The 20,735-nt window shown below is 33.7% G+C and overlaps 1 protein-coding gene and 1 long non-coding RNA gene across 8 annotated transcripts in view; one reads left to right on the top strand and one right to left on the bottom strand.

The window, feature by feature from the left end:
• SCN9A (sodium voltage-gated channel alpha subunit 9) overlaps positions 1-20,735 on the bottom strand; it is a 68,826-nt gene that overhangs the window by 12,272 nt on the left and 35,819 nt on the right. For all 7 annotated transcript variants that reach the window (XR_006939790.1, XM_040703347.1, XM_040703349.1 and 4 more), the window contains 10 exons: positions 19,911-19,974; positions 18,540-18,681; positions 17,548-17,754; positions 16,515-16,796; positions 15,534-15,914; positions 14,011-14,143; positions 12,833-13,071; positions 9,933-10,106; positions 9,031-9,387; positions 6,826-7,278 (listed from right to left, as the gene is read on the bottom strand). Coding sequence is in view for 6 of the 7 variants with exons in the window: in XM_040703347.1 (XP_040559281.1) it covers positions 6,826-7,278; positions 9,031-9,387; positions 9,933-10,106; positions 12,833-13,071; positions 14,011-14,143; positions 15,534-15,914; positions 16,515-16,796; positions 17,548-17,754; positions 18,540-18,681; positions 19,911-19,974 (2,432 nt within the window). In the remaining variant the exon portion in view is untranslated. The remainder of the gene's footprint in view (positions 1-6,825; positions 7,279-9,030; positions 9,388-9,932; positions 10,107-12,832; positions 13,072-14,010; positions 14,144-15,533; positions 15,915-16,514; positions 16,797-17,547; positions 17,755-18,539; positions 18,682-19,910; positions 19,975-20,735) is intronic.
• Positions 1-20,735, top strand: part of LOC121111332 — an 83,810-nt gene that overhangs the window by 38,714 nt on the left and 24,361 nt on the right. The window lies entirely within an intron of this gene.

Raw genomic sequence — 20,735 nt, 5'->3', positions numbered from 1 at the left:
ACAAAATCCTGTTTCAAATTTGAACATGAATCTGAACATTTTCCTAACATTTGTAAAATGAATTATGCATGCCCTATCTTAACATATAATTATCGCTATAACATGAACACTTTTATGTGTTTTTCACATGTACTGAAAAGTTTTGAATAGGAAAAAGTATGATCAATACATTTCAACTGGCATTAATATGCATTTCTGCAGTCTTTTTTCTTTTTTTTTTTTTTTTTCAATGCACATATGTATTATATTGTGCATTCTGAAACTACTTGTTACTCTGGTACACATACCTGTACAGTTAACACCTTGAAAGAGAAGGATATATATTTTTAAATAATTGCAGTAGTACTAAAAAAAATGCTAATAGAAGAATAAGCTCAATTTTATTTTTTATAGTGTAATATCCATGCACCTTGCACTCTGTCCGTAGTCTGGAGATTTTAAACGAAGAATGTGGTGTCCTGTACACTTGCTCTAGGTATGAGTACCAAACTAAGTCTAAGTAGTTTTTGACACAGCATTCTCTGACATTTTATGATCTCATTATCAAAAATACATAATGTCAGACACAGATTCACTGAAACACAAGTAAATGTCTGTGGGGAATGATGTAAGCACACTTTGTAAGACAGCCTGAATTTTGTACACTTTGCATTGTTTTCATGAATTTGCTAGACTTACACAATTAATAGGTATTTAAAATATAACAGCACTCAAATTAAACTAGTTACACCTAATTTTTAAAATGAGGAAGCACAAAACTATTTTAATGAAAGAGAAGTCCACTTTTTATATACATATGTTTGTGAAAGAAGGTAGAGACTATTTGATAAGAGAAACTAATTCAGTGTTCTGCATTTACTTTTATTAAAAATAATTTGATAATATTTTCTACTTCGCAGCTACTTTAGAAATTATCTGAAATAGAACCCCAAAGTTATTCATATTTAACGTAAATATCTCTTTTCATTTTTAGAGGCATTAATTTTAAAATACAAATATTCACAGCAAATCTTTTCCCAGTCACTAATCCTACTGAATCTGAGAACAGCATTATAAATGCATTATTTTATTAATATTTTGCTTTCATCATTCCATGACATAGCTAATATTTTACAAAATGCTGCAGCACTGGTGGAAAAACTGAATTTATGAACTGAATTATAAAACACAAAAATAATTATATATTTATATTTTTAACAGTAAGGAAGTTTTGTGTCGTATTGCTAGTAGAAATTACAAAAAACAATAAGTGCCCTGGGACATTTAAACTGTTAGCTAATTAATACACCTTTCTAAACAAATGATACAAATTCAAGTGAAAGAATACAGATTTTTAGGTGTTACAAACAGCAACTGTACAGAACAACTGTAAAAATAAAAGAAAGTGAAAAGAATCATAGAATCACAAGGTTGGAAAGGACCTACAAGATCATCTAGTCCAACCGTCTTCCTGTCACCATTACTACCCGCTGAGCTACTAAACCGTATCTCGTAGCTCCTCATCCAGACACCTCTTGAATACCACCAGGGACAGTGACTCCACCACCTTCCTGAGCAGGCCGTTCTACTGCCTGAGCACTCTTTAAGAGAAAAAGTTTTTTCCTTATGTCTAATCTAAATCTCCCCTGCCACAATGTGTTTAGAACAAGAAGTTAGGTATACCATTTATTACACGGTAGAATTATCAGAGATTACAGAGTATTTTAATTTTTTAGTTTAAAACAAAAATATTTTTGACTCTAGGGGAAGATTGGAAGCTCTATGAACTATTCTAATATAAAAGATAGCTAGCCTGGTTCACTCCTTCTTCCAAGATGTAAGTTATAATCCTGGCCTTGAAGAGTAACAAGTTTAATCAAACTCCAGCTGCCTTCTTTATGTGGCATGCAAACATGTTTCACTCATATCAAACAACATCATCACCACCAAAACTGGCAGTAAAAAAAGAAATATGTACAGAAAACTTTCTTGTTTTGACTAAATTCGACACAGTTACTTTCTTTGCTATGCACATAGTTTGCAGAGATCCAACAGATTTTGTGAACTACTGCAGTGAGAGGAGTTCCAGGAGAGACAGCTCATACTTCACCTTTGAGAACATTTAGTTGCCATTCAGAGTATACCAAACTAAGAGGGCCTCACTGCTTATATACTAAACACCGAATCGAATGGATTAACCATGTATTCAAAAGTTGGTTAGGTGATTAGGCTTGAAAATCAGAAGCTAAAGCATTTTGGCTCATTAATATAATATTTCCCTCATTCCTACCTTTTTTTTTTTCCTTTTTAAGATAAAAGTATTACTGTTGGCAGTGAAAGCTTACTCAGATTTTGAGTACATGAACTTCTAAATACAAACACCTACTGTAGTGGTATAAGGTCAAAATCTGGAGCACAGGATTTCTTTCTTTCTTTTAGGGAACTGAAGGTATAACGGCACAAATACACTAATATTTAACACCAAATTATCCTGCTGAAGCCACTTTTGATTGCTTGAGGTAATTAGTAAAGCGTAAATTTGTAGTGAGCAGCATCTTAAATATAACAAAAAAAAAAAGCATGGAAAATTGCAGATGATGAATTTATAAAAAACTCCACAACAAGACCAAATAGTAATTAGTTCACTCATCATTCACATGGTGCAACCTACTGTGCATCAACTTATATACAGTTCACTTTTTAAAATTCAAACAGTAAGGGAAAATCCAATATAGTTCTCAAATGCCAAAGCAAAGAGCAAATGTACCATTAACACAGCTGCTAATGACAGAAATAAAAGGAAAAAAAACTGTAACATATAAATGAAAAAAGAAATAAAACCCTAAAAGAGAGAATTGAGAAAATAAATTACTAGCCTTCCTTAAATTACTTCCTTCCTTAAAAGAGGGAAGACAAAAGAATAAGCAAACAGTTCACAATTGTCTACTAGTTAAAAGTAAGAGATAATTGTTGGTAACAGCCCTTTGGAGAGTATGTTTCAGAAACTTCTTTAAAGAAGAGTACGCAATAAATATTACTATGTAGAAATGCAACAGAAACTCTTAGCAAAGCTGTTACACCATCCTCATTCCACAAATTGTGTATTTTCTTGCTTAATCCATTCTATTTTCAGCAGGAAATACCTCATTATTCCATCTAGTCTGACTGTTGTCTGAGTATGTAACTTTAGCATAAATAGAACCAGTAAAATCACTTTTGAGGGTGTTTTTTTTTTTTTTTAATTTATACAGAGTAAAAAGAAGCATTTCCAAGTAAGGCTCAAAAATCACTACACTGAGAGTTTTCTCCATCTCGGCTTTTTTTTTTTTTCTTTAGAATCCCAATATATCTCCACATCTGTAACTTGGGGAAAAATTAAAATCAATGCGCATGTCTTTTTTTTTTTTCCCTAAGATAAACAGGAGAAAAAAAATAGCAAATAAGAATCACAGTATTGCTAACAAAGTAATAATGAGGTGATACGAGCTTGAAACAAAAATTCAAGAATTTTGAATTAAAATATCCTAAGTCCTTGGTTTGCTATTTCACATGCTGTTCTACACCCGTCCAAATTCATGGCAAAAGAATCTTGAAACCAGAGCAGGGTCACATAAGCAATAGCCATCAAATCTGAATCACTGCTCCATACGTAGCACCAGTAGGATGCCATACTATGGTTTATTCTCTCCCATTTAAGCGCCTTTTCTAAAATGTTTAGAAAAATTGTTAGGAAGACATTTTCCCATTCCATCTCTCTGAACAGCTTGCAAGCCCCAGGCACAAAAGTGAGACCTGAAATATTCCTAATATATAATACAGCACAGAAGAATATACGAGAAATCACAAAATCACATTAACAAACAAACAAACAAGTACATGGAAAATGATCCCTGCACGTTAAGTGCAAATTCCCACTTACTCAGAAGAGATGATCAGGAACAGGAAATATGTGACTGATACAATTAATGTTTGTTTCATAGTTTTTGAGTTCCTGAGTTTAGAGTTTTGTGAGGGTACTATTTGCTACCTTATTTTCAAAAACAACTGTCTTACTTGTAGCCTTTTTCTTTATTTTCATAATTTTTGAAAAAATAATTTGAAAAAATAATTTTGAAAAAAATAATTTGAAAAACTAAATCCTACAAGAAAAATTTGACTAAAATTACGTTTTATATCTGTCTTTAAAAGTACAACTGAACTAATTTCACAAAGAAACAATTATTCATGATAAAGAGCTACAGTGATATGAGTTACTAATCTTCAGTGTTAGGCACACAAAGTTCATGAACAGAATATAACTACATCATTAGAACCACATTCAAAAGGAGTAGGCATATGCAAAATAATAATGATAATAGTAATAAAAGTAAGAAACTTGTTTGATTATTCCCAGGAGTAAATCTTTCATTCTATTATTTTAGCTTCTCCTAAATAAAAAAAAAAACTGCAGTATAAATGAAAAAAAACCATTTTGAATAAATATGAAACAATTTATGTTGAAAGTTATAAACATTTTAGCATACATGTAATTATAACATTAAAGAAGATCATTATGCATTGGGCAAATGAACACAATCACAAAATGTTTGTAATTACATGACAATTAAAAACATGGTTCAACAGATGAACAGAAAAAATGAAGATTACCTTTCCATTTTCTTAAAGCCACAGGCTGCTTTTAGACCCTGAATAGTCTTGACGACAATTCAGTTAACAATAATTAAAGCCTACAAAGCATGCAGCTTATGCAACAGAAGTAGTACAGAAAATACCAAAGATGTAACGAGGACAGAGGAACATGTTGGGGTTCCCCCCAACCATGCTGTGATGCGAGTCATGGGACTCAGTGGCTATGCATGTTTCCACTACATTGCAATGGATGGGGAAAAATATATTGCAACTGAGTAGCATGCAGGCCAGTCAATCTCAAAAGTGATCATATATATGTATGATTCTTTTAGATAACCTGTGTAAACGTGCTGACACGTTGCTCTGCCTGGTTAAAAAGCACCAGAGCTGCATTCTTGTCTGATCCAGCTTGATTTTACTCCTGTGAGAAGAATGGTACGCAATGAAGTTAAAACATGGTACCCTTTGGGTTGTTTGAGTTCTGGAAACAGTAGAAGTATGGATTGATACCCATTTAAATATGTGCTTTCCAGACATATTACACATTTTCAAAACATAACATTTATTACTGTTGCTTAGTGCTTTAGGAATATCCAAGGACATACTGAAAAAATAAAATTAGCAGAGTATCTGAGGCTCATAGGTTTAACTATGGCCTGAAATGTCAGGAAAAGTTATTCCTAACCTTCACTACATGGTAAATGTCTATCTAGGATACACTTTCAGAAAGAAGCCACATGACAAAAGAAAACAAAACAGAATTCAATTGTACTGGGTCAAACATGAAAACTTCTAGGTAAATAATATCATCAATAGTTTAAGGGTTTAAGGTGCATTATGGATTGCAATAGACTTTGTTAATCAGTTCTTAACTACGGAACAGTTAAGAACCAGGAGTCTTCAACTTCTGCATAATCTGCACGTAAGATGTAGATTTAAGTTATCAGAGCAGGAGAAGAATTCCTGAATTCATCAGACATTCCTTCCACAAAACCAGGATATATTCAAACATACAAAGGCCAGCATCCTTCATTTTGATTAACAGTAAGTAAAACATGTAGAAGCTGTTCCACAGACATTATAGCTTCCCTACGATGCAAATTTAATACCATAAAACAAGTTATGAATACATGTTTGTTTTTAAGAGGTCTCTTGTTAACCTACAGTCTTCTCAGCTGAGAGGTCAACAAAATGCATAGAGAAACAATCTCCAAAAAGCAGGTGGAGAAAATCAGGCATTCACTATTTCAATAGCTCGTTTCTTGACAAATGCAATAAAGTTACTCACCATATTCTACAATAAAAGAAACACTTTAAGAGTCACTTTATTATACCTTTCAAACTAAATTTGATTAGACTTTGCTGCAACAACTCATTGCTAAAATAAGTTGGAAAGAATAAGGGCAAATTCATTGCCAACTTAAAACAAACACACAAACCAAGAAAAAAAACAAAACAAAAACACCCAAAACACCAAAAAACAAAACAATCCAGATGCAGCAATCTAGACTGGAGTAGGGACATCTGCATCAGCAGTGACACTCCCACAGCTGCCCCAGTTTAAGGTAAAGCAGATGTCTTTGAAGTGGCTGCTGCAAAATTCCCACAAACACAAATGAAATATTTTCATTTGTAGTTATATTTTTTCCTCATCCTTTTAATATGTCATTTTCACCTTAAAATACTACCATTGGTCTCCTGGTTCTTCCCCATAACGTAAATTTAGAACCGGGAAACTGCTACTGCTGTAATTAGCTTGAGTTAGTACCTTGTTAGCTTATCCTGTACAAAGCTGAATTCAGTGGGCTTTAGAAATCAGATGCAAAATAGCATTATTAATAATTTTTTTAAATGTCTGTTAATTGCTTTTTAACAGCAGTTTACTTTCATCTTACTACATGGAAACATTATGCTTATATACTAAACCAATGCCTTTTGTCTGCTTATTTTGTACATATTAATTTGTCTATCCACCTGAAAAATCAGGAAAAGACTGCTTTTCAAAACTCTTTTATAAGTGGTTTCATATGTCTTTATATAATTTTGCCTTTAGCTCCATGTTTCTCAATTCACAATTCATTCTCAGTCCAGTCCAGAAATCTGAAATTGCAATTATTTCGTATTTGCAACAAGTACTACTGTAAGAAAACACAAATGTTTTATGACAGAAGATCACAACGATTCATTCATATAAAATGGAAGTCATTTAAATCTTACCTCCTTGCTTTCCTCCAAATCTGAGTCACTACTAAACTCTTCTGTATTTAGATGTTCAAAGTCAGATTCTCCAACAGCTATCGGTACCGTAACAGTAAGGCTTGGGTTGTTTATGAACAGTGGATAGTCACTGCTTCCTACAACACCGGCTGTTCCATTCTCATTTTTGTGGTAAGTTGTGTCTGCCTTTATTTCAGCAACGGTACAGTTGGAAATGCAATGGTGTCTTTCATCATTCAACTGATCTGTTGCTGTTCTTTCATTTGCAGCCATTTGTTTCCTCCAGCAAGATTTTTGGATATATTCACCTACTTTTTCCTTCACGTAATCTATTCCCTTCTGAATTCTTGCAACAGCTATCTGTAAATTATTCATTTCATTATCATCCTCAGTAGGAGAAAGGCTGTCTGAACTAAATGAACTCAGCAGCAAGGCCAGAAAAAGGTTCAATACCTGAAAACAAAGACATTACACCTGGGTTTTCTTAATTGAATTCATATGTCTCTTCTATCATCTACTATAAACAACTTAGATTTCATGTTCTCCTCTGCTGCATGATTCAGGAAATTAGATAGTAAATAAAATGTAAATACAATGTAAGCACAACACCTGCTCTCACACAATGGAGTTTCTTTTTGACAGTAGTCATATAGTAATACAAGATACAAAAATTTCTAAGTTCCCCCTCTGCTCATATTTGTGAAAAGGTATTAAGGTCAGAAATGAATGTATTTGGCACTGACTGAATCAATCCAAAACGTTTAGTTCTCTAGCACAGGGAAACACTCTGCAGCAAGACATAGTTGATCTACACAGAAATGGTTTTCTTAAAGGCTGGTACAAACCCACACAAATATTTTGCTATATGTGACTTAAAACAAAAGTCAATAAAAGCCAATAAAGCAACCCTTCCCTCAATTCTTACTTAGCTCTCATCATCTTCCCACTGTAAGAATGAATAAATTTCTGTTATGTAAGTTCAGGGTTCACCAAGACTCAAAAGGTGTGGGATAGAGCAGTATCCAATTAACTTGTAGAGTAGCAGCTGTTAAGGTCTTCAGACCAAAACCTTCTAGGCAGCTCTGAAGGCAGAGTAAAACTATGTTGTTGGAAATACAGGAAGACAACTGCAAAACAGATCCCTGAAGAAACAGTAGAGATTGTCTGTTTACATAAGAAATTCTGCTAGAGCTATGTTATAAAATCAAAATACAGTGAATGCTGTGAAAAATTTTGAATATAAGACAAGAGAAAATCCTGGAGCAAGTGGCTGTCGCATGAGTAGCATGACTGGCTTGAAGCTATTTAGCTTATTCCTATTAGAAATTTTGCTGCTAAAAAAGGAAATCAGAATGGCTAATTTGAAACCTCTTTTGCTGCTGTCAGTTACCTGAAGATGTAGAATTTCATAGGAAGACTGAGTGGGTGTTTTTTTCTCTGACTGAAAAGCAGAGTAAAAGGCTGAGCGACTAAGGTCTCAAACACTAGTGAGTTAACAAATATAAATCATATTTTACAAGACAAATTTATACATGGCAATGTACAAACTGGTCTAATGCAGAAAGAAGGTACTGATTTTAACATTTGTAAAAAGCACTTAAGAATTGGGAAGCAAAAAATTAATAGGGGTGAAAGAAAATGTGAAGTATTTGAATCTGTTTTTTAAGCAGTACTACTGCCCTCCTACTCAAATTTCCTTTCCCCTACTGTGTAAAAGTAAGCAGGGTTTAAAATGGATTAAACTTCAGAGTCAAAGAATTTTAAAGCAGTCTTTTGGACCGAAAAGAGCGGGGAAAAAAGAAAGAAAAAGAAAACAACTGGCTATGTGTAATTTCAAGCGATGCCTCCACCGATTAGGAAGAAAAGGCCCTGCTAAGTCAGCTTCTGCCAATAGCAAACTCCCATCCAAGGTGAATGTTTGTGGTGCCTATGCGACTCTAAGTAACCAGATTAGTTCACAAAACCCTGAACACGATGCTTCTCCTTCTCACCCATATCCTCTGAATTTTACTACGAGAGATCCATCCTCCATTTTGAGGATTTTACTTAGGATGAGAAATATAACATGCTGAGTCTATATTCACAGCATTCAAAATCATAAAAACCAAATTTAAATAGCACATCTAATGCTACAAAACTGCTTAATTACTTGTTTCATTATCATTCTTTCTCTACATGAATTCTTGATTTATTTGGGCTACATACCACTAGGTTTCCAATCACCATGACCATCATGAAGACAGTAAGGCACATAGGCTGGCCTGCCACCTCCATGCAGTCCCACATCGTTTCTATCCATTCTCCACACAGCACTCGGAATACAATCAAGAAAGAGTGGAAAAAATCATGCATGTGCCAGCGTGGAAGTTCACAGTCGCTGGAGATCTTGCAGACACATTCCTTGTAGTATTTCCCAAACAGCTGCATCCCAACAACAGCAAAAATGAACACAATGATGGCCAGCACCAGGGTCAAATTGCCCAAAGCCCCCACTGAGTTGCCAATAATCTTAATCAGCATATTTAGAGTTGGCCAAGATTTTGCCAACTTGAAAACTCGAAGCTGAAAAATGAAAACAGAGACATTATTTGTTGTAGTTACAAAAAATGTTATAGAAATATATTATAATAAAGCATTCATTTTTCTGAAGGGGGAATCCTTGATCCTTTAAAGATTACATAATTTACGAAATTTATAAATCCTACATTTTAAAAGAAAAATTACTTTTTGGTAACTTTCATATATAGCATCAAATAAGACTACAAATATTTATTTACATCCTCTTACAATATACAGTACATTGTGTGCACACTGTACTGTTGCCCATCCACGTTAATACAATTATAGTAATATTACGTGTCTTTTCCTGGAAAAACACTACTGCTTCTGAACCACAAAATGGCATACGCTATTCAACAGCAAATAATTTTGTAAAACCTGTTTGCTGAGATATCCTGTGACACTTCAGAAAAAAGAACAGTATTAATGTAATGTTAGTAATATATTAGTATATAAATGCTACAATTCTATTTGCATATATACAATTAAAATTTGGAACACTACACATAATGCATTAGCAGGTATCAGTTAATCATTAATTTATTTACCAATCTGAATGATCGTAGAACAGACAATCCATCCACATTTGCCAGAAAAAGTTCCACCAAACTAAGGGTAACTATAAAACTATCAAAAATATTCCAACCAACTTGGAAATAATAAAAAGGATCCATGGCAATTATCTTGAGAACCATTTCTGCTGCAAAAATTCCAGTAAAAACCTAAAAGAAGAATGTGTATTACTAATTTATAGACGATTAGAAATTAGCTGAACCAGAAGACAAAGAACAACTTAATAATGACAACTCTCTTACAGCAGAACGTCAGTTAGGAAAATTATCATAGAAAAGATAAGCATCTAAATCAAAATGAACTGCAATACAATTCTATTAACTTTCAGTCAAACTGAGATGCATTTAGTACCTTGTGAAGAACAAACCATATCTAATGCACCTCCTGTTTGCTCCCCATCTGCTCTACATCTAAATAAAGGAATATTTCCCAGTAAGACAGATTCTTTTGCCACAATGGAAGCTGCTTTAACTAATGTGTAGAAAATATATGAAATGATCACAAAGTGGAGAGTGATATGCTATTAAATCAGTTCTTCAGAATTCACAGTGACAATCTGCATGCCTCCTCTTTGCTAACTGCAAAAAAGACCAATTCTGTCACGGCTCATGTTTCAAGTAAAACTTTTCTGCTTCTGACAGGGTACAGAGGAAGCATACAGTGTTTCTGAAAAGAGAGGAAATTCATTGTATTTACTGTAAATGTATGCCCACCTGCATCTATAGAACCACATCAATCATGTTTTACTAGGAATATAAATTATATTAAAAAAATCAAGAATATTTGAGTCTTTAAAGAGTTCAAAAAGCAAGAAATCAACTGCTGACACTGATGTGCACACAGTTGCTGCACAACTGAACAACATCTATACTGGCTAAAAATAACTTGATACTATTCAAGTAAGTGACACATTAACATACTCTGTAAATAAAGCTGAATATGTTCTCAATTAGGACATACAAGAATTATGATTTTGCTACACTGTAATAACGAGAATTAACACTTAAAATAAGCATAGGTGAGAAGTACACCACGTGACCTGTAGTATTTCCATTATAAAAATAAGAAAACAACCTAAGCCACCTACAGACCTGTTTTGTGGGAAACAAAACCATCTGTATTTACATACAGTCAATATAAAACACAAGTTCTTTGTGTTCCAATTGTTATGGACTACTCAAAGCAACATTCTTAAATACAAAGATAATACAAAAAATACCAGTGCAAAATAGTAATGTAAAGTAACATCCAACACTTCTGGTGTTACATAGGTTGCTCCAAAAGTAATGCCTCCTATTTGTTTCCATGAAAACTACAAGAGATACAAAGAGCACAATAACACTATTTGATAGAGCAAATTCTCATATACAGAACAGTATTTTTCAACATAGTCACCATCATTACCTATGAATTTTCACCAGCAATGAACAAGAGACTGCATACCACACTAGCAAAAATCTGCACCTGCAGACCCACTGTTTCACAGCTGCTATGATAGTGTCGTTGCTAGGAAATGTTACCCATGCAGTCCATCTTTCTTCCATCAAGAAGATGGAAGCTAGAAGGCACCGAACCTGGAATATATCATGTGTGTGGTAGGATAGTTCAGACAAGACTGGCAATGTGCTCCACTTTCTTTACAAGGGGACTCTGGCATTATTGTGCTGCAAGAAAAAGGCTGTCTTCATCTCTGGAAGTACAAATATTCAGCTTGGTCAGCACTGCAATGCAGCAGTCAGAGTTAATGGCTTCTCTGGTTTCCAGGAAATCCAGAAGGATTATCCCATTCCTATCCCAAACGACAGTGGAGACCACTTTACATGCTCAGGACAAAGTGCATCTTGAACTTTTTATTCAACAGGGAATCCATACATAGCCACACTGTGGTCTGCTGTTTTGACTGGCTGGTAGTGGTGACACCACATCTCGTCACTATTAATATTGCAATACCGGAAACTGTCACCTTCAGCCTTGTATTGGTTCATTAGGTCCTGGCAAACCTGCACATGGTAAACTTTTTTGCTTCCGTGTGAGTATCAGTTGGACCCAGCTGGCACAAACTTTGCAGTATTCCAGTGTTGCCACCATGTTTCCAACATTTTGAATCTGATATTCAGGTCCGTACACAGCTCCCTGGTCATAATCTGTAGATTTGTGCAGATGAGCTGCTCAAGATGCACTTCACCTGTGTGTGTATGACCATCTAGAAAATGGCTTATCTTTCACATAGCTGCCATCACTACTGAAATGCACCATCCACAGTCTCACTGCGCACACATCTACTGGCTGGTCTCCACAAACATTCAGAACACCCTGATGAATGACAATGGATGTGTTTTTTTTCACATGGGGGAAATCGGTTACACACCTTTGTTTCATACTCCCATGTCAGACTGCCCCTTTGCTGCCACATGTCACAAGCAACAAAATGTACTGAAATAGTGGTGGAAAGATTCATCCTTTACTACCATATCACCAACGTCTGCTACTAATGTTGTGGGCCAACATAATAAAGAGTAAAGGATTTATTTTTGGAGCAACCCTCTCATTAATGATGCTTACAGTAGAAAGGATTTAATTTAGCACCTGTATTTCTTGTAATACTGAATAAAATCAAATCAGATTTCTTCTTTTGTTTTCTATCATCCAAAATCCGGTCAATGAAAAATATTTGCAGGAACGTCAGTATGGAAACGATACTCTTTAATACAATTACCTGAAGTATTATTTTTAGACTACATTTAGTGCAATTAAACCTTAAACTTCTTTTTTTTTTGTGAGATGATAATAATAATACTTTCTCCTTTAAATAGAATTCATTTTGATTTCATTTAACGTTCAGATTGCATCAAACAACATAGTTTGATGGACTTACCTGATTTCCTACTTTAAGTGTATTGTTAAAAGTCTCCGTCATTGGATAATGCTCCATGGCCATAAACAGTGTGTTTAAAATTATGCAAATAGTGATAGCCAGATCAACAAGTGGGTCCATTACAATAAATGAAACTACACTCTTCACTTTTAACCAGACCTCACAACAATTCCAAATTAAGTATGTGTGGGCAAACTTGTACCAGCAGGGTGGACATTTCTGTCTGGATTCTTCAAGTTCTGGGGAGAAAAATAAAAGAAAAAAGAAGCAGAGTAAACAAGTTGTGAATAAAGTGTTTTTTTTTTGTTTTAACTGCTTTTTCATGTATTTATTCCTGGAATCATTAATGATGTTTGGAGGAATCTTCAATTTACATACAGCTGCAGACTGAAAAGGTACTATAAAATTAGAAGAAAAACATTTAAGAATTATTAGCTAAAAACTGTAGAAGTTGTCTTCTTATAACAACCTTGGTTTCAAAATTTATCATTATATTTAGACATACTTTACTCAGTAAAACTTCACCTTCACAATCATCTCAAATGTCACTTTAATTATTTTCAAGGAAAATAATATTAATTTCAGTTTTTGCAAACTAACTTCCAGACTTTTTCAAGAGTATCATTAGTATTAATGTCACTGTTCCAAATAATCCTACAAAAAAATTATCTCTTTCTTTTAACTAAGGCCTAATCTTTACTTTAATATTATCTTCTTATAGTTAGTAGAAAACTTCTTTCACTATGTTGCTAAATATTAATCACAGAATTGTAAGAGTTGGAAGAGATTTCTGGAGATCATCTCATTCAACCTCCCCCACAAAGCAAGTTCCTTAGAGTAGCTTGCACATGAAAGTGCTCAGGCGGGTTTTAAGTATTTCCAGAGAAGGAGATACTTCACCTCCTCTCTTTCCAGCCTGTTCCCAGTTGTCTGTCACCCTCAAAGTAGTCTTCTCATGTGAACCAGTATAGAACACATACATTTTATCTGTTATATTATGTTTTTAGCTAAGCCTACTTATCGGATTCCTTCATTTCTTTAACTATGTAAATGCACTTTCCTCCTATCAATTATTTCAAGGGCTATTTATTTTTTGTCTCCTGTACTTGCAAGTGATACAATACATGCAAACCTATGACTATGTCAAGAAAATTCATTTATCTGCAGTTATAACACACCTTCCATTGTATTTGTGATAATGCCAGCTATACTCATGGCTCTCTGTCTTAGATTGGGATCCTCCAGCAAATCCATTGGTATTTGATATGAGCTTGAACGTCTCTTTTTTATTTCCATTTCTGTAGTAGTACTCTATGAAACAAACAAAAAAAATTATGTAAAGGAGGGGGATAAACTAAATTCACCTTTAGAAATGCTGATAGAATAAGTATCAAAAAGACTCTTCAGTTTCAATAAATTCATAAAAATATGCAACTTCCTGTTTGTGCTATTACATTAGAATTTTTTCCGCTGTAACATAAACCTATTGTTTGTTTTTTAAGTGGGTATTTTCATATTACACTTCTGAATACTGTTAAGTACCTTATAAAATACTAGAAAACAGTTTTGATATTTAATTTTAAATCAATATTGTATTATAATTAATTACCATTAACTTCATATTAGACACAAGTAAATTTTGGAGATCATCGCCACAGAAACAAATCAAACCTGTTACAGCATGGGAACCAGAAAAAAATCAGCATTCCCATTTTCATGTTTTATCAATACTTCAATTCCAAACCAGTTTGATCACAAGATACTTAAAGGAAGTGGTTTATGTAAGGAAGTTTCTGCAATAACAACTATTCTCTAAAAGTAACTTCTATGAATCATCCTGGACCTTGTTCTTAAAAACTAAAGATACCTATACATCGAACAGCTATAATCTCTGATTGATTTTACGGATTTCAAGATAAGAAATCACAGAAGACTGACCTATCTGACCCCCCCATACTTATGAAAGTATAAAGAGAGTTCAAGAAGGCTGTAACTTTAAGTAATCTGGCTGACGTATAATCAGATGCTGGAACCCAGTTAAAACTTCTTTGCTTCCAGAACCAAACCCTCTGCTTCATTCATAAAAGCAGATTCAGGCAAAACAGAAGACTGACCAGAGGGAAAAAGTGATGAATTTGCATGTAATATTGTTTAATTAGACCCTGATCCTAGGCAGTGAGAAACTCAGATAATCTCTGAGACTGACAAAAAGATATTTCAGAGTTGACAATGTAATCCAAAAGGCTACGCTACATTTCCATAATATATGGTGGAGAAAACAAAGTAAAAGCTAGCAGATTACTGGCTGAGAATTAGGAAATACATATAAATGGTGGCCAAAACTTCAAAGAAAAGAAAAAATTCTAAATAGGATATGAAAAATATGCAGAGTTTAGAAAGTTGACTACCCTAATTCTGGATTCTGAAACAGATTTAGCAATTTAACATTACTGTTATTCAGTATAGAGATGCATGCATTTGCTTGCTATGCAGGTATATAAAATTATGCTATTTCATTCTTTTTCATTTTCATGCCTCTTACTTCTGAGTGAATTACTTTAAGAATCACTTTCATTACAGTAAGATGTACATATGCATTCAGAACCTCTCAATCATTCCCAAAGCATTCCATTTCAACACAACATTCTCTGGTGCAATGAGAAAATATCACAAAATCTGAGGTACAAAAAAATTTCCTTACATTATCATCAGTTGTTGGTTTGTCTATTATCAACTCTGGCAGCAGCTGCCCTGTAGGTGACAAGAGACATGGAGGTCTATCCACTAAAGAAACCACTCCATTGCAATCCACAGTGCTATGCATCTTCCCATTCACTGGAAACAGTGTCAGCCTTCTTGACGGTCTGCTAGCCTGACTAATGTTACTACCACGCCGTTCACTGTGTCGCAGTGGTACAAAAAGAGAACCTCTTCTGCTTCCATTATCATCAAATGTGCTGTGTTCATCATCAGCAAAGTCATTTTCAGATCCTATCTCTTTTCCATGATCTCTAAAACTGAAAAGACTTGTTCTGCTACTACGTCTGGGAGAAAACAGGGAGCCACGAATGCTTAGTAAAGACTGTAAAGAAAACAAACAAATTCACTGGTAAGGATTTAAAATATACAGTATGGATGTCTATTCACAATATTGATTTATATTCCTTAGGAATACTTCCATCTTTATTCCTAATACAGTACCATAGGTATACTATGGACGCGTGCATGAGAGATGAGAATTATCTGAATAGATAAATTTACAGTACACTTAAAACAATTTGTAGAGAACAAAAGGTGAATATGCATGAGGCCACAGCATTCTGTATTAGAGAGGAAATAAAGATTTTAGGAATTCTAATGATCCATGCAGATCATGTATTATGTTAAAAGATAGCAATTGTTTCACATCCTTAGTCTTCTACATTGATGTATTACACTTAAACTTTCCTTTTATGAATTAAAAATGAATTTCTATTTCAAATGAACTATGAAAATGCACCCTGCTGAGAACCACCAAATCCCAAACAATAAAATGACATCAGAACACTTGCTAGATGCACTTAGTACTTAAAATAATGCAAATTCTTTTACTAAGTTGTATTACTTCGCAAGGTTACAGTGAAGTTTGCTCGATATTACAGTTATCTCACACATCCAGATAAAACTGAACTATTCACAGCACCTGGTGGGGTGATGTGAGCCGGGTCCCATAAGCAAGTTTGTTGCCATCGAAAGAAAATCTGAAACCTTTCCTTCTGATACTGCCATCTGATTCAGATTTTGAAAGCTTTGTATCTTTCATGTTATCCTCTTCCCCAGAATGCTCCCTCTGCCTTCTTTTCTTCCTTCTATTTCTCCTTTCTTTGGCGCTTTTTGAGCTAAACTTGGATGCTTCAGAAGAACTGTCTGAAGGTCCACTTTCACCACCAAACTCTGTCATCTCCACTGCAGCTGCTGCTATTGCCTGTCAAAGTAAATATTTTAATGTAACATTAAAAATGTATATGAACTACCAGATGCTTTAAAATTACAAAATCTTTCAGGAATGCTATAGTGCTCATTTCTGAAGTTTGTATCATGACTTGTAAATGTGTGACAAAAGCCTAAATAGATTTGTGTTTGGAGAAAAGAAGGCTTTTTTTGTTGTTCTTTTTGTCATTTTTTTAAATTAGCTTCAGTGAAAGAAATTGCACATGCAAGAGCTAGCTGCAGGAACAGTTTATTTTATCTTAACTCTGTAAACTAACTTTATCTATTACTGTAATTGACAGCTTCCTTAAGATGCTTTTGGGGAAAAAAACGTTGGGGGTAGTACTTCCACTCTTTGATAATACAGACAGTGCAAATAAGTCAAATATACGGACAAAATATTTTAACCTCTATCAAATGCTGGACAAGTATTTCATAACCACTGGAATTACTTTAAAGCTGACAATTTGAGAAATTCATCAGCATGAAAGGTTAGTAGATATTAGCCCCAGATAAGCAATTTCAATCTGTGGGTACTTCTTATTCTCAGTTCAGAAATTCTTTAAAACTTTAGGCATCAAAATTTAAAAAATTAGAAGAGATGTGAGATATATCTCACAAGTACTTCAGACCACTTTCTCTATATCTTTTAATTCAATTTAGAAGAGTTATCTAATTGTGAGTTTCGTTTTGAATGAAAAGCATGCAAAGAGATATGCTCAAGCTCAGCTTCTTTTAAAAAATACCTGAGCTTCTTCTTGCTGCTTCTTCAGCTGTTCAAGCATCTGCTGCAAGTCCGCTTCCCTCTGTTCTGCTTCAACCATAGTTGCTTGATTTTGTTCTTCATAGGCCATGGCAACCACAGCCAAAATCAAATTAATCAAATAGAAGGAACCCAGAAAAATGACCAGAACAAAAAATATCATGTATGTTTTGCCAACAGCTCGTAATGTCTAGAAGAGAAGAAGAAAAATAAAAGAAAAAAAAGAAAAATAATCTGGTGAAGACAAGCATCAATTCCACTATCCAGAAACACTGACCAAGTCTGAAAAGTACAAAACTAAAATTCAGTTGTTCTTCTGTCTGTAAGATTATATAAAATTATCTGAATTACAAAGCAATGAAAATAAAAGCTTTAATGTATATGAAAAAAAATTAAGGATCATGTTGCTTTGTGGCAAACCTACTTTGATGCCTAACAATCTTGAGAAGAAAGTATGATCGGTGTAAGTAATGTAAATCACACATTAAAGATTGGATGCTTAGTATACTTGTAGCGTATTAACATGGCTTCCGCTTGGAATAAAAAAAGAGCTAAAGATGGCACAAATTAATAAATAATTTTAAAGATAATGCTTACTATAATTAACAAATTTTTACATGTGATGCAATGGAAAACTATGGTAAGAAAATTACTTTATACAAAGATGTGCTTTTAGTAACCAAAAACAGGATTAAAGGTGTGTGAATCTTAATCTGTGCACATTTTGCTGTCAGAGAATATACACTGTAAAAAATGAAAGCAATGAACAAAAAACCCTTGTGTACCTACTCAGAACTCACGTGAGATTTTCTACTAAGTGCCCATAACTGCTTAATTCTGCAACTGAATTTGTTTCTAAATGCTGCACTTTTTTCAACTGCTGTCTATAGCTGTGGTACATAATATAAACAAAGGTCCTTTCCATGTTTGTTTTGGGGACAGTCAGACACTAAGTAATTTTTACTGTTTACTCACCAGCTGATAAAGATTTTCCCAGTAGTCCTGTGTCATAAGTCGAAACAGGGACAAGAAAGCCCAACTGAATGTGTCGAAGCTAGTATATCCATAGTTGGGGTTTCTACCTGCTTTCACACAGATAAACTCTTCTGGACATTTACTAGGAAAAAACAAACAAACAAACAATCAAACAACAATGCTTACAAAAGAACATACAACATTAAAATTGTTTTTTCAACTATTGTAAATTGAGGTACTGATAAGGATTCATTAGATCTAATCTGAGATGGGGGGCTCTGCTATCTGTTGCTTACAATTTAAAAGCTTTTTAAGAAATAAAGTGTTTTTATTTTAAAGCCAGCAAGTAGCAATCAAATAACTGAAAACTCTTCAAAATTTCCTTCACTTTTATACACAAAAAAACTTATTCCACAGAATGAAGAATTCCATGCAAGAGAAAGAATGTCAATATAGTTATTTCATGTTAAATTTTCTATGCCTGCAGGTTTGCTACACCAATTCTCTTGGTTTCTTCAATTTTATGAAGAATTTGTCAAGTCAAATTAACAAATTCTACCAATTCCAGAACAGGAAGTAACTGCCACAGTGATACTTTAAATTTCTGAAACAGTGTGTATCTGTTTTGATATTAGGTGATAATAAACTTTTGTCTACAGTAGGTACACTGTCTCTGTTATGATTCTATTCCTGAAAAAAAAGATAAAGATTTTTTTTCCATTTCTACACACACGTGTGTAAATGTAATATACATATGTGCGTACATATAATAAACATATTTACATGCACGTATATAATATAAAATTATCTAATGACTTATACACATACGTAAAATATCTACAAAGAAAGATTAAGTATTTCTGTTTTAAAGACATAATTATCAAAAAAACAGATGAACTGATATATCATAACAAACTAGAAATATGTAATTGTTACAAATAATTGTCACAGAAAGACCAAGACAGTGCCGTGTATGAAGTCCACCAATAAAAATACAAAAGAAGTCCTCTCAAAACTCTGTGTTAAGTTCGAGTGCCTATTTCAGGGATGTAAAATGACATGCAGTCATTAGTATAGAAGCATGTTCTAAAGTAATAATATAATATTATTGCAATTATTGCACATAATGCAATATCCACCTGTTGAAATAATAATTTTCCTAGTTACATTACAGCTTTAAAAATAAATTTACAGCAAAATACTTTTTTCATTTAATATTTCTATTCATTCAAGAGCTTAGTTACTATGAACCACAACCATACATCTTTGATTAAGGAACTGGGTCATTAAACTAGCTTTTTAAGTTTATAGTGGTATTCTATATATTACTGTTTACATAAAGGGTAGTATGTAGTTTTTAGCATATCTTACCCTGCATCTGAGCTATTGCCACAAAGCAGATAATCCTTTTGTCCTTCTAGACGATAAAAATGACCTAAAGGAAAAGTAATGCTAAATTATTATAATTGAGCTAAGGAAGTACTAGACTGAATATAACAATAACATAATGGTCAGAAGATGCATTCTTGATTTTTGAGGCCAACACAAAAAACATCACCAAAAAAAATCCAAAACAAAACAAACTCACAGAACCAACTGCAGTGAAAGCATCAAAATGGATCCACATAATTACCATCAGGAATGCAATTTTCTTTCATGAATTAAGTTATACAGTCACTATATTTATACACTGCTTTTATAGGTTTTCTAGTGTCACTATATCTGAGATCCATTGTGTTTTTCCACATGTTCTTTTAATTTTGTGTACCTACCTATGGTTTGCCCTTGTACACTAGGAGCAATCTGCAAACAAGTTATAAATTTCCACAAGGAAAAATTCCTACCTGAGTTGAAAATTATGTGGGTGAATATATTCTTGTCAGTCCCCTTAGTTACAGTAAGTCCTACAGATGAATGCTATCCTCAACACAGTGAATTTTCAGAATTTGTTTGCCAAGAAAGTTATTTCATATGGCAGATAGCAAAGGTATTCTTACTTCTACCCTATAATGAAGTCTATCTTAACTAGGAAAGCTCACATATTTCCCTAGCATTCTTCCGTCTCAGTTATAACCTAAAGATAACCTTAAAAAGCATATGAGAGACTAAGAGAATTTGTTTTGTTCAGGCTTGGGAAATCTTCATGTTACAAATATCACATAGAAGACTAATGAAGTGTAATGTGAAAGGATATGA

The sequence above is a fragment of the Gallus gallus genome, chromosome 7, assembly GCF_016699485.2.
Source record: "Gallus gallus isolate bGalGal1 chromosome 7, bGalGal1.mat.broiler.GRCg7b, whole genome shotgun sequence".
Taxonomy (NCBI): Eukaryota; Metazoa; Chordata; class Aves; order Galliformes; family Phasianidae; genus Gallus; species Gallus gallus.
This window is presented reverse-complemented; position numbering and strand designations above follow the sequence as displayed.